The following is a 13968-nucleotide window of genomic DNA, read 5'->3' as shown; positions in this document are numbered from 1 at the left end:
GTGGGCAGACCGCCTTGGTATACAGTAGGTGCTCGCGAAACGCCACCTACTATGGCCCTTCCCGTCGCACAGGCAAGGTGCACGGAGGAGAAGGGACCTGGAATCTGAGAGCGTCCCATCTGATCGCTGCCCTTCCTCGACTCTCCAACCGGTTTGGGGGGCTCCGCTTGAATACTATCAGGGTCGGGGAGATCACTACCGCACAGCCGGCCGGCCGATCTACAGACGAGCAGGGGAGTGTGCGTGTCCGTGCGTTCCTCCTGGATCAGACCGAATCCAGGCCAGGGCGCGCAGGGTCCGGCCCGGAGTCTGTGCCTCCTCCCACCCGCCAGCTGGGGGTCCCGCAAGACGTCCGTGCTGCCCCCAAGGCTGGCCGTGATGAGAGGGCAGGGGAGGTGATGAGAAGCCCTCACACCCCACCGGGTACGGGAACGGGACCTCCAGGGCTTTGGCATCACCTGTGCCATGCACGCCTGTCCCTCCCGGAATCTCCTGGACACTGAGCCCCAAGCACGCACGTGCCCTCGGCCTTCCGGATCCGCCTGGCTCGCATCCCGACCCCTCCCCGTTCTTCCTCCCACTTCCTTCCGGAAGCAGGAGGTGGCTCGGGTTCTAGACCTGGCCCCGTCCCGGGCATCGGGTGCTCCCTCCTCTGAAGGAAGGGAGGGGAGGGTTCAGGGCCCCTCCTCTGTGCTTCCTCTCAGGTGCCCAGAGCTGGCATGGGGAAGAGGGGGTGCCCGGGGCAGGGGCATCGAGCACACACCGGGGGAGGCCCCGGGCGGCTAGGGTACCTGCTGCCACGCCTCGGTGCCCTGCTACACCCCCTCAGCATTCCAGCGCTTGCCCTTGGGCCCCTGGGCCCTGACTGGGGTCACCGCTCTGGCCCCTGGGGACATTACATCAGTCCCCTGGGCCCTGCTCATGCACGGGGCCGACCCCGGGGGACTCACCCGGGAGCAGCACTTTCCACTTGGGGCTCTTCTGGTCCATGAGAACTGCCTGTCCCAGCCCCTGACCCTCCCCACCCCGGCCCGGCCCGGCGGCCTCGAGCAGCAACCTTCGGCCTGGGGGAGGGACGGGAGGGGGGTGCGGAGCCTCAGGGCCAGGAGGAGCAGGGCCAGGCTCTCAGCTCTGCAATTCAGTTTCGGGAGCAGACTCCGGAAAAGTCGGTGGGGAGAGAGCGCGCGTGCTCACGAGCACGTGGGCAGCGGGCCCTCCTTCGGCCCTCCCAGGCCCCGGCCCGCCCTGGCACACGCCCCCTCGGGCTGCACACAGAGCTCTGGAGGGAGGAGGGTGGCGGGAGTGGTCGCCACTTTCTGCTTTCCCTTTGCAGACTCGGGCCCCGGGCTTCTCCGAGCGGACCCGGCGGGCCAAGGTACTTATGGCCGTGTCCCGGGGAGCAGACAAGACCCCGGATCCCACGGGGGTCCCAGTGCCCCCCAAGGTCACCCTTGCTCATTCGCACAATCGTTCAGCATCTATTCTGAGCCCCTACTGCGCGCCAAGTCCCCGCGGTGTGCTTGGCACGCTCCAGGCACGAGGAGCCGTTCGTGTGGCCGCGTTCCCAGAGGTCAGGAACGCCAAGGGCAGATGGCAGGGAGACAGGGCCAAGGACGGTGCAGCCCAGGCCGAAGGAAGGGGTGCAGGCCCGGTGCCCTCGACTCGGGACCTCAGGCCTCGGCGGGTGCCCCGTGGGCGGGGAGGGGACACAGGGACGATGCTGCAGCCGAGGAGGGTCCAGCCCTGGTGGGGAGGAAGGGCCGTGGAGGAGCAGAGGCAGGAGTCCCTGGGGCGGGGTGGGGGGACTCTGAGGGGGATTCCAGGGCGGCCTGGGGGCCGGCGCAGGAAGCCACCCGCCCCAGGGCTGTGGCTTTGGCCGCCTTTCCAGGGCTTAGCTGTGCCCCGACCTGAGAAAACACCAAACTGCACCGAGACCATCCTGGAATGGGTGGGAATCCAGCCCCTTCCGGACGCTTCCCGGCCGGGCTGGTGAGGGCACCCCCGAGGGCCCCCATTCCCCATTCTAAAGGCGGAGCTTACTAACTCAGGTCGCCTTCACAGCAACAGCCCCGTGAGAAAGGTCCTGTCATCATCCTCACGTTCCAGAGGAAGAAAGTGGCCCAGGGAGACCCCTGGTGCACCTGCTGGGGCTGAGCCGGGCTGTCTCGGGTCCGCCTGGGGCATGGCCACGAAGCCTGAGGGGCCGGTCCTGGCAAAGCGCCCACAGGGGTGCCTGGCATAGAGTCAGCGCCCAGTAAATCCCCGCAGGCCGCCGCAGTCCCCACCAGCCTGCCCATTCTCCAGTCGAGAGCTTGCGCCCCATGCCCCACAGCCGTACACGGCCAGCTCAGCCCAGCCACAGCGGCTGGCGTGGCAGGTCAAATAATGGCCCCCCAAAGACGGGCGTGTTCTAATCCCTGGAACCTGTCAATGTATCACGTCACTTGGCAAAAGGAACTTTGCAGATGTGATTAAGCTAATGGCCCTGAAACAGACAGATGACCCTGGATGATCCGGGGGGGGGGGGGGGGGGGGGGCGGGCAATTCAATCACGAGGGTCTTTGTAAGGGGGGGGGCACAGGTGCATGGGAGCCAACCTGAGGACAGAAGAGATTGCGGTGATGTGGCCAGGGAGCCATGAGCCAAGGACTACAGCCGCCCGAAGGAAGCAACCTGCCCGTGCCTCCGACCTCCCGGCTGGAAGGTAACAGACCTGAGTTCACGGTCATGTGTCACTGTAGCTGCAGGGAAGTTGTACGACCAGGAAGATAACTCCCTAGACTCACAGCACCTGGCGTATAGTAGCTGCTCATTCAACGCTCTTCTGTGTGTTTGATCCAGGGAGCTCACAGCTTCTCAGTCATCCGAGTTCAAGGGGGAGAAAGAACCAGTCATGTGCAGGTGACCTAGTGTCCTTGGCCCCAACATGTCAAACCTCTGGAAAGGCCACCAGTGGTCCCTAGAATTTTATAGTTTATTTAAAAAAAATTTTTTTTAACGTGTATTTATTTTTGAGAGAGAGAGAGAGAGAGAGAGAGAGAGAGAGAGCGCGCGCGCACGCATGAGAGGGGCAGGGGCAAAGAGAGAGGGAGACACAGAATACAGAGCTCGTTCCAGGCTCCGAGCTGTCAGCAGAGAGCCAGATGCGGGGCTCGAACCCACGAGCCATGAGATCATGAACTGAGCCGAAGTCGGATGCTTAATCGACTAAGCCACCCAGGCGCCCCATAGAATTTTAGTTTAGAGCAGCACCCTGAGAGGGAAGAGAGGTTCTGGAACGGAGTAAGAACCTGCTTGGAACATCAACCCCCAGTCCAGGAAGCCTGAGGAGATGTATGCCCCCTATGAGTACAAGAATCACATTTTCTCGTTATGTTCCCCCGTCCGGGTCCTCGGCACTAGCTGACTCGAAACCTCGTATTAGACATTTGTATTGACAAATGTCTACGGAGCACCTATTAAGTGCACTGCGCCAGTTTCAGGAGCATGAAAGACGACAGACAGTAACACGTGGTCCCACGAAGAGGGCAAGTGTGCTGCGCACAGGCTGCCCCAGGACCTTTGCACTTGCTCTCCCGGTGGCCCGGAACTCTCTGCCCGACATCACCGCCTCAACAAGGCCTTCTGTGTCTACCCTGCCTAAAGCCGCAGCTGTCACCTCCCTGGGTCCCCCTGCCCTACTTTTCCTCACGGCACCTAACGCCACCTGGTGTCACACGTTTTGCCCAACACGGTCTTCGGCATGCGGTGGGCGCTCAATAAATGTCTGTGAACAAATGCACACACGTAAATGACAGTGCAGATGTGCAGAACAGGCAATGGTGAAGACACGAGCAAAGGTCTGCTGGGAGAGACGCCCAGTCTTCACGTGGTTTCTGCTCTGAATCAGGGCACGGGTGCAACTCGGTGTGGGGCACGGCGAGGCTTGGAAATGATGCTCTTTGAGCCACACGAACCTGTACAGTAGCAAACTGGTGGCTGCAGTCCCCAAGCACCCTGGGTAAGCCGCCGAGCAACAGAGAGAAGGGTCTGCAGGCCCGCGGGGGTGAGTCCCCGCGAAGGATTCAGAGACACTCCCGGGGAGACAGGAAGCCACCAGCAAAGGGCCCCTCAAGGCGGCCTGGCTTCCTCAACCTCCTGCCCCCACTTGCAGGCTCTGAGCTCCCCGGCGTTACCCGAATTCCCGAGAAAATAAACACGCGGCTTGTCGCAGAGAAAACAGACTTCGGATCCCAGCTTGGCCGGGGCCCCACAAGGGAAGGGAGAGAGGTGAGGGCTTCGGGAGGCCCTTGGGCTGCCAGACGGGGGCCCTGCCATCGCAGCCGGCAAGCGGGGGCGGGCAGGGCTGGAGAAGCAGCGGCCGAGCCGGCCCCTGGGCGCTCCGAGCGGCTGCCACTTGGCAGCTGGGGCACAGTCCCCCGAGTCCTCTGTCAAAGCACTCGGCACCAGCACCCGCCCCGAGCAAGGCCTGCCAAGCACTTCTCGGGGCCTGAGCCAAGTCCCCAAGTGGAAGGCCCTCCCTTGCTGCCGGGAGCCCATTTGCCCAACCAAGAGACAAAGGCCTTTGTGGGGCCAGGACTTCAGGTGGCCACCAGGCGCTCTCTGCAGGGGTGGGGGGGGAGGGGGGGCTGGGGCCAGCTCGGGTGTTCCTGTGGGCACTCGCAGGGACAGAGCCGGGTTACGGGGAGGCCGTCTGCCTGGTACCACGGGCTGGGATTTGTACCTAGAGAGCAGGAACCCCCAAAATTAACCAGCCCCACAGCGGGCACCTACGAACATTCGACTTCGGGGCAAGTCACAGTGCTATGTTCCCCTCGGCTCTCCCTACTGCGGGGACTCAGCCCGGGCCTGAGGGGCTCAGCTCCTAGGACCCCGCCTGATTCTCCACTGGCTTCCTTCTTTCGTGCCCTCGGCCTGACTTCTGAAGGGCATCCTTCCCGGGAGAGCTGGGTGAGCCCCAGCCCCTGCATGCTAAGCAAAGCTGCCCGGTGTCCCTGGTGGGGGGCGGGGGGGAGGTGGGAGAGAGAGAGGGGAGCAGAGGTGAGCGTGCATTTTCCTGCCGTTTGCACAGACAAGGCTGAGCAGGACGGTCCCGGGAAATGTGCCGTCTCAGGTGGTTTCTTGGAAGCGGAAAAGGAGTTAAGGACGTGTGTGCCAGTGCTCTCCGGGGCACAGCACCCAGGGGGACGAGGGAGAAGGCGGGAGTAGGGAGTGGAGGAGGAGGCAGGAGCCCACTCCAGGTGAAGCCCCCGAGGGTAAGATGCGTCTTTTGCTGGAAGCCAAGGGGCCAGGCTTCCCATCCCTGCCCCTGAAAGGACAGGAGGACGCCCAGCCCTGCCCCGAAAGCACACAGGGACCCGGGGAGGGCGTCCGGGGGACCAGCAAGGCTCGGCCCCAAGCTCTCGGAGCCCGGTGCAGCGTGCGGCTGGGGCACACATGACCAGGGAGCCCTCAACGGCGCCCGGCCCCTCCTGCAGCGGGCTGTCGTCACCGTCTGGCCCCCTTGGCACCCGGATGTGGTGGGAACGGGTTCAGGCCAACGGAAGAGACGTGGGTCCCCTCAAGGCCAAGGTGAGGGAGCATCCAGTGTTTCTTCCTATGTGTTCTCCTGCCCGTGTCCGCTGGCGATGGCATCAGAGCATTCTAGAAGCCAAGAGGTGGCAGAGACACAGGCGAAAGGGAAACCGGGAACCACAACGGGCTCAGGGTCGTCTGTAACGGCGCCCGCAGGCGGGTGTGCCCCAACGATTTTACGAGTGACTTTGTGATTGGGCGGATCATGGCCCCGAAAGACGTCTATGTCCTATTTCCTGGAACCCGTGAATCTGCCCAAGGGTCCCTCACACGGCAAAGGGGAAGTAAGGGGGACCTGGGGACAGAGAGCACCCTGGATTATCCTGTGGTTACACGAGGCCCTCACGGGTGGAAGAAGGAGGCAGAGATGCGCCTGGAGAAGCAGAGACACTGCGTCGCCCGCTGTGCAGGTGGAGGAGGGGCCGTGAGCTGGGGAATCCGCACAGCTTCCCGAAGCCGGAAAGGGCCAGGAAGAGGATTCTCCCCTGGAGCCGCCAGAGGGAACGCAGCCCTGCCCACTCCTTGCTTTCAGGCCAGGGAGACCCACGTTGGACTCCTGGCCTCCAGGCTGCAAGGCGGTACGTGTGTGCTGTCTGGAGACATAAGTCGGTGGTCGTCCCCGAACGGCAGCAGCAGGAGCGAGGTCAGACAGACCTCTTCCAAGATACGCCACCGCCATGGTGGGTCATGAGAACAGGGAGAGGTCGGGCACCTGCTGGGCCGACCCAGGGGCCAGCGGGGTGTGAGATACGCTCGCTGACCCTCCCACCCCGCAGCCCCGTTCCTGCTCGCCCCTGCCCCACGAACCGGGGTCCCCAAAGCCCGGAGTAATGCGAGTGGAGGCTTTCTGGGTGGGAGGAGAGCCACAGCTCTGGGGACAGAAGGAACCCAGAGACCACCCGCGACGGGGCCCGGTCCCCCAACGTGGCGAGTGAGGAAGAGAGGAGCCCTGGGAACACGGCTGTCGCTGGAGAGTCGATCAGGGCCTGGTCTCCTGCGCCCCCGCGGCAACTCCAGGAGAGGGGTCTGTGACTTCCATTGTCTCTGTTAATAAAGATACTAGGAGCTACTTTAGAAGCCGTTCCGCAGCTCGGAAAGGACATCTAGGGTCCATGCGGCACAACCATGGGGCCACCACTTAGCTGTACGATGGGGCTGCACAGGATGACCACACAGAGAGCACATTCACAGAGACACAAGGAGAATGGCACACCCTGGAGTTGTGCAGTGTGCAACCTGCACAGCCTTGCATGGCAACCCTGGCCGGCTCCTTGATATCCATCCCACCGACATCCTGCTACGGGAAGACCTCATTTTTACCACGAACTACTCGCAGCTGGGGCGGCTACGCTTTGGGAAGGTTCTGAACTTTGCACAGCCTCCATGGCTGGGAAGCGCAGCGCTGACTCGGAAACCTGGACCTGGGTCTCGGACAACAAGCCACACCCTCGCTCATCAGCAGATCGTGCCGCTTCTCTCCCAAGGAGGCTGCGGCGGCACAATGATAATTGTTCCGGAATGCCTGTTCCCATCCGTTCGTGCTGAACTGGGAGCAGCCTCTCGCTGGAGTTTATACCACACGCAGACGGCACAGCCTGGGCTACAGGGTGAACAATCTCGGGCAGAGCTGAGCCTGGGGGCTTGTCACCCTACGAGGAAGGCTGCCTCATGGCCAGGTTTCGGCTGTGCCCTTCTCCCACCGGCTGGAGACTCCTTGCCTGCCTGAGGAATCCTGGCCTGAGGTCCTCACTTCCCTTGCAGCCCCACAGCTAAACTCCCGACAGTCAGCAAGTGACCACATCCTAGGGGTCACTCAGAAGCATGCAGCATCCGCCTCTGGGAGAGAACAAAGCAGGGTGGCCACCCGTGTCCCTGGGGGCACTCGGCCCAGTCACCTGGCACCAGGGTTCCTGCGGTGACAGCCTCCTCTCCTGGCACACACTGCTGTCCTTGTCTACGGGCTGTTTGCAGGGAGCTGAGGGTCAGAAACGGACTGCGATGGGTAGATACCCCTCAAGGCAATAGATGCACGCCTTTGACCTGCCCGTAGCTGCCCAGACCTTCTGGGAAAGGCCCCTGCCCCAGGGAGCACTGGGGGGAAGCCACCACGAGAGGGCAGGGACAGACAGTTGGGGGGACAGGGGTTCAGAGCTCTGGAGAGAGGAAGTGGTATGTGAGTATGTGTGTGTGTGTGTGTGTGTGTGTGTGTGTGTGTGCATAGGGATGTGTATTCTGTACGTGTGTGTCTGCGACGCGTGTTTACATGCTGGTGTAAGAGAGGCCCGGGGCCCGTGGGTGCGCACGGATCTGTACGCACGTGCCTGCGTGCGTACCCTTGTGCGCACGGATCTGTACGTACGTGCCTGCGTGCGGGCCCTTGTGCGCACGGATCTATATGTACGTGCCTGCGTGCGGCCCCTTGTGTGAGCCGTAGTTGCTGGGTCTGGGTCCGCTCCTGTGCGTCCCTGCTCCCGTATCCAGGTGTCTGCACGCGCTCACCCCCGGTGCCTGCCCGCCATCCAGCTGGCAGTGCACAGCTGGACCCGGGGGCTGTGCCTGCGCGCCCGATGAGAGGTGGCAGGTGCGTAATAAACCATTAGTCACTGTCACGTTTCTGAGCAGCCTCAGCGGCCTCCCGGGGAGGGGCCTGCTCCAGGACTGCGCTCCTGGCAGGTCTCTGGCTGTGAAGCTGCCCACCCCCTTCCGGGCAGGGCTGCAGCCTGACAGGAGCAGCTGGCAGACGGGGGCCTTGGGCCCCTGCCCTGCCCCAGGCAGCCCAAGGCCCGGGTCTGGCCCTGTGTGCACCCGCGGGGGGAGGGGAGAGTCCCCAAGGGTCAAGTTTTGCCGGATATTACCCAGAACCGAGGTGGGATTGGGGTGGAGGGGGCAGGGCGGGGAAGCAGCCTCCAGGATGCTCCACGCTGCCTGGAAGAGGCGCGGCAGGTGACCGGGGCGCTGACACCAGCCCACGCGTGCCAGCACTCGGGGCCAGACCTGCACTGAACGCTCTTCCATCCCAGTGGATACCCACGTCTGCCCTTGTAAGCCAGCCTCCCCCGCCTCCGCCAATTAGCCTTCGTTCCCATCTCTCAGATGAGGAAGAACAGGCACCGAGCAGAAGACACTGGTCCAGGGCTCTGAGCGCCCTGGCGCCAGGGGGCGTGGCTCCCCGTAGCACCCCGCCCACCACCTGCGTGCCCCGCCCACCGCCCGCGTGCCCCTCTGCCAGGGTTTGGGAATCCCTCAGAGGGCTGCGCGGCCCGTGAGCCCCTGGTCATCCGGCTGTGCCCCTTGCCCAGAGCACATCACGGAGAGAAAGGGGTGGGCACTGGGGTTGTCCTGCAGGCGGATGTCCCCACCACGCACTCCGCACACCCACCAGCCCATCTCCTCCCGCCCTGGCCCGCTAACAAGCGCTTTCAGCGTGGGCTCACACTGGGGGCTGGCACGGGTCTCAGGATTCAGTCCTCTCTGGGCAGTGACAGGCGGGACACATACAGGGCCCCCCTCGGAGGGCTCTTGCGGACAGAAATACGGCCTCAGGACCTGCTCTTAGGACCCTCCCCGGATAAGAACGCAGGCGCCCACACACCCCCACATCCAGCCAAACGGCCTGCCTGGGATCCACTCACTGCCCCCGGCCCGGGTCCCGCAGGCCCCGCAGCGCAGCCCTCCGGACTCTACACTCACAGGCCCATCACCCAAGGAGGGACAGTCGTCAGGGAAAGGGCCGAGATGGGCGAGCAGGCGGGGTCTCCGCGGCGTCGTGCCCGCGAGATGGGCACGACGGGATCGGTGGGCAGCGTCCTCCCCCAGCCACGCGCCCTGGTTCCCCCTGGCCCAGCTGAGGCTAACTCGGGAGACAGATGTGTGCCAGGCCCCGGCGCCTGCGTATCCATGATGGAAAAGCCCAGCAACCGTCCCCGCACCACTGGCGGAGAGAGGGCGCACACGGGGTCGCGCGCAGGACGCCGGAGCAGCACAGGGCGGCGACCACACAGAGGGACCCGCGGAGTCTGGGGAGGGCAGCCGGCCGAGAGGCGGCCCAAGCCGCCAGGAAACCATCATCATGGTTTGGGCAAACACAGGTGTGCGGTTAGAGACGCGCCCGCGGGTGGTCCCCTGGGGGCGGGGCCCGGCCAGGCGGAGGGCGTGTCTTGGCGGGTGGGCGGTGGGTGCTGGCGCCCCATTCGGGGTCGTTGAAAGACGAACGGGTGAGTACCGTGGCGTCCCGGATAATAAATACAACAAACAGGGGCCGTCTGTGAATATCCAGGATGAGAGAGTCAGGAAGCAAGGGATTCTGATCAAACCACCATGCGAGGAGCGTGAACGAGAAAATCCCAACGCGAGTTAAGGGAGACCGGAGCCATGCGGAGACCGCGGGGCGGAGGTCCGTGCCCGAGCTCCGTGTTGGGAGCCGCCCTCCCTGCCGGGGACGGCATGAGCCGCGCCGGCACCCGGGGGCGGAAAAGAGCCCGCGTCTACCTGCGCCTGCGGGGTCTGCTCCGGCCCCGTCCAAGCCGCTCTGCTGACAGCGGGCGGGCCCCGGCTCCTGGGCTGTCCTGGGGCCTCTGGGCGTGCTCTCTGCTGGGGCGCCTGGCCGGGGCTCAGGCTCCCTGGCTGGGGGGTGGACGGCTGTCGACGCCTCCAGAGATGCAGAGGTGACCTGGAAGGACAGGAGGGGACATGGTGAGTCTTGGGCACAGCTGCCCAGAGGTGCCCAGTGGGTGGGCCCCCGGACGCCACTCTTGTCCCCGCCCCCACGATGGCCCGGCTTGGCCATCAAGGACTCAGCTGGGCTGGCTCAGGGCGGCACAGGGCCGGTCCCCAGCAAAACCAGCAGGAAGATTGCCCAGTGAACCCTGCCCGAGGCCACCGGGCTGGCCGCTGGGTACTGGGGTCGCACCCACTGGCCCCGTTGCTCCCTGAGCCCCCTCAGCTCCTGCCAGGAGTTGGCAATAACTATGTGCTAGTTAATTATAACCGTAACAATTAACTTAGCTAACCTTCAGTCCGCTCTGCAGGGGGTCAGCCCATCCCCCACCCCTGTGTCTTCGTTCTCAAGAATTTTTTTAATGCTTTTTAATTTTTGAGAGACAGAGTGTGAGCAGGAGAGGGTGAGAGAGAGAGGGAGACCCAGAATCCGAAGCAGGCTCCAGGCTCCGAGCCGTCGGCACAGAGCCCGACGCGGGGCTCGAACTCACGGACCGCGAGATCGTGACCTGAGCCGAAGTCGGACGCTCAACCGACGGAGCCCCCCAGGCGTCCCCTGTTTTCTTTTTTTTAAAGTTTATTTATTCGAGAGAGAGAAAACGCGTACGCGGGGGAGGGGCAAAGATAGAGAGAAAGAATCCCAAGCAGGCTCGGAGCTGTCAGCACAGAGCCCGATGAGGGACTCGAACTCACGAACGGTGAGATCGCGACCTGAGCGGAAATCAAGAGGTGGACGCTTAACCACTGAGCCACCCAGGCGTCCTGTCTTTTTTTTCCCCTGTGGTAAAATACATCTCACATAAAATTTACCATCTTGACCATTTTTAAGTGTACTGCTCACCACGGGCAACAGTCACCTCCACCCATTTCCAGAACGTTCTCGCCCAAACAGACACTTCGTACCTGGTGTGCTCTAAGTCTCCAGACCCCCCGACACCCACCATCCCGCTTTCTGTCTCTCTGACCCTGACTATGCGGGTTGCCTCACCCTCTCCCACATCTGGGGAAACCGAGGCTCAGAGAGGGGCGCGAAGGAGCCTGAGGCCTCAGAGCCGCTAGACTCGGAGGCGGGGTCGACCCAACCCACGGGACTTCAACACCTCCAACCTGGGGGAGGCAGGCCCTGCCCCGAGTGCCTGGGGGCCAGTCCCTGCCACTGGCGACCCCCCACTTCCCGCCTCTGAGCCTCAGGGCCGGTATGGCTGTCGGAAAACAACTCCTTGTTGATCCAGTTAGGGATTAATGCCACGAAACCAAAGTGCCCTAAGAGAGATGGATGGCCCAGAATCCCCCGGGCGAGCCGGGGCCCCGCCAGCCCTCCCTGCAAGCGGCGATACGTTTACCGTTTGTTTCCGGGCATGCTTTAATTTATGGGATCCATATGGTGACACGGCCCAGACCACAGCCCCCGCAAATCCCACGGGCGTGCTGGCGGCTTAGGCTGGAGCCAGGAGGAGGCGGCACCCCAGCCCAGCACACTTCCTTCGCTGGCTCGCTCGCTCAGGGGCCGGGGGCCCATCAGCATGGCAGGGACCCCGGAGCCGCACCCGTACCCCGTCTTGTCGGGTTTTAGCTGCTCTTACAGTCCTGTCCTCATCCTCTGGGGGAACTCTGCCAGGCGCAGGCCGCTGGGGCCACCGTTAGTCACAGGATGGCTTGTCCAGCCAGCCTGGGGACTCTCCACAGGGGTGGCACCTGGCCAAACCGGGCCGCGTTCTTGAAAGCCCCCCGGGGTGGGCTGGCGGGCAGTGGAGGAGGGCGGTGGGGGGCCCTGGCTCTGACCCCTGCCCATGGGCTGGTGGAAGGGAGAGAGGGGAGAGGTCCCCCTCCTGCTTCTCCTCCTGGAGCCTGGGGACTAGGGTCCTGCTGGGGGAAGGCAGCCCGGGGCTGCCCTTGGAGGGCAGGGGTGGCTCCCAGAAGGGGGAGCTGTGGGCAGGGGGACCCCACTTACTGAGCACCTATGTGTCACGCTTAATCCTCCCAAAAGCCCTGTCACAAACCAGGACACAGAGGCATGAAGAGACAAAGTGACCTGGGCTCCTACCTGTAACTGGAGGCATCAGGATTTGAACCCAAGCAGTTGGGAGAAGATTCAGCTGTTACACACCAACTGGGGGACATGGCTTTTCAGCAGAGACGGACAGGCGGCAAAAGAGGCTTTGACTGGGCAAGAGGGGTGCGGACGACAAGCACTGTGGGACCTAGAAGCCCTCCCGGGGGAGCTGGGGAAATCCAGGCAGGCTTCCTGGAGCAGGTGGAGTTTGAACAAAGCCTTCAAAGGGAGCAGGCTTTGAAAGGGAGGGGGGGGGGAGGGGAGGGATGAGACATTCAAACTCATCCCTGAGGGACCAGGAGAGTGACGTGTGAACAAGGTACTGGGTAGCTGAGACTGGAGGGGGATGGCAACGGTCTCGGGGCCACGTGCATCACATGGAGGGGACAGAGCTCCATCTTGCCAGGTCTGATTCTTCGAGAGGAGGCTGTGAATCCACTTTTAAGAGCCGCACTCTCATGATTATTAAGCGTTGGCAACTAGTCCGAAACGTGTTACAACGCCGTGTGAACCCTCAGATGCTGCTGGTAGGGTTGTAAAATGGGGCAGCTGCTTTGGGGACTGGGCCGGCAGCCCCTTCCGAGGTCACACGGAGCGTTGGCACGTGACCCAGCGGCTCCTCTCCCGGGCAGGTATCCAAGAGAACCCCACACCCACGTTCACGCAAACACTTGTACGTGGGAGCTCGTAGCAGCCCAGTGTCCCCCGGGAAAATGAATTCTGCCAACAGCCTGCGTGAACCTGTTGAGTCTCCGGATGAGCACGCGGCCGGCCAGCGCCTCCACTGGCAGCCCGTGAGGCCCCGAGCGCAGGACCCGGCCGCGTCGTGTTACGGTAAATGTGTTGCTAAAAGCTGCTAAAACTTGTTACGCGGCAGCTGTGGATAACTAACTGATACAACACGTCAAGCTCTCGAACAGTGCCCGGCCCAGACAGAAATGTTCCTTGGCACCACGGTGTGCCAGAACCACGAGGGGCCCGGAGGCCAGTCCCCGCTCTGGGCTAGCTCCTCCGGGAGGTAAAAGGATTTCACCCCCTTTCTCCAGGCTCAGCAGCAGCTGCCCGTGACTCCTGGCGGGGCCCAGTCAGTATTAACGGACGGACAAGGCTGCCGGGTGCGTGTGGTCCTGTGAATACGGATTATCTCGTGTTGGCTCACGTTAGGTGGAGGCCAAGGTTCCAGCCAGACCATCGAGCGGAGGTGAAGTCCCCTTTCCTCAGGTTTCAAAGCCGAACGGATGACAATTCTCGACTAAACAAAAGCATCTGAACCCACACGTTCACAGTGCCCTCTCTACACAGCCATGAGTTCCAACCCCAGGGCCTGTCTCCATTTAAAGGACTATTAGGACGGGGTCTGGGGCATACCCTGTTCCCTGCCTGGGGGCCCTGGAAATCAGCAGTATCTCGGAGCAGTCGGGGGCGGGTGGGGGGGGGGATTGTTTTAAAAAATAATCTCATTGTGGGGCGCCCGGGTGGCTTAGTCGGTTGAACGTCCTACTTTGGCTCAGGTCATGATCTCACGGTCTGTGGGTTCAAGCCCCGCGTTGGGCTCTGTGCTGACAGCTCGGAGCCTGGAGCCTGCTTCAGATTCTGTCTCCTCCTCTCTCTGCCTCTCCCCTGCT

The 13968-nt window shown here is 63.0% G+C and overlaps 1 protein-coding gene across 4 annotated transcripts in view; it reads right to left on the bottom strand.

The window, feature by feature from the left end:
- Positions 1–13968, bottom strand: part of GSE1 (Gse1 coiled-coil protein) — a 390726-nt gene that overhangs the window by 238628 nt on the left and 138130 nt on the right. For all 4 annotated transcript variants that reach the window (XM_047846324.1, XM_047846322.1, XM_047846323.1 and 1 more), the window contains exon 2: positions 10063–10243. In XM_047846324.1, the coding sequence (XP_047702280.1) occupies positions 10063–10243 (181 nt within the window). The remainder of the gene's footprint in view (positions 1–10062; positions 10244–13968) is intronic.

This window comes from Prionailurus viverrinus, unplaced genomic scaffold, assembly GCF_022837055.1.
Source record: "Prionailurus viverrinus isolate Anna unplaced genomic scaffold, UM_Priviv_1.0 scaffold_38, whole genome shotgun sequence".
Lineage (NCBI taxonomy): Eukaryota > Metazoa > Chordata > Mammalia > Carnivora > Felidae > Prionailurus > Prionailurus viverrinus.
This window is presented reverse-complemented; position numbering and strand designations above follow the sequence as displayed.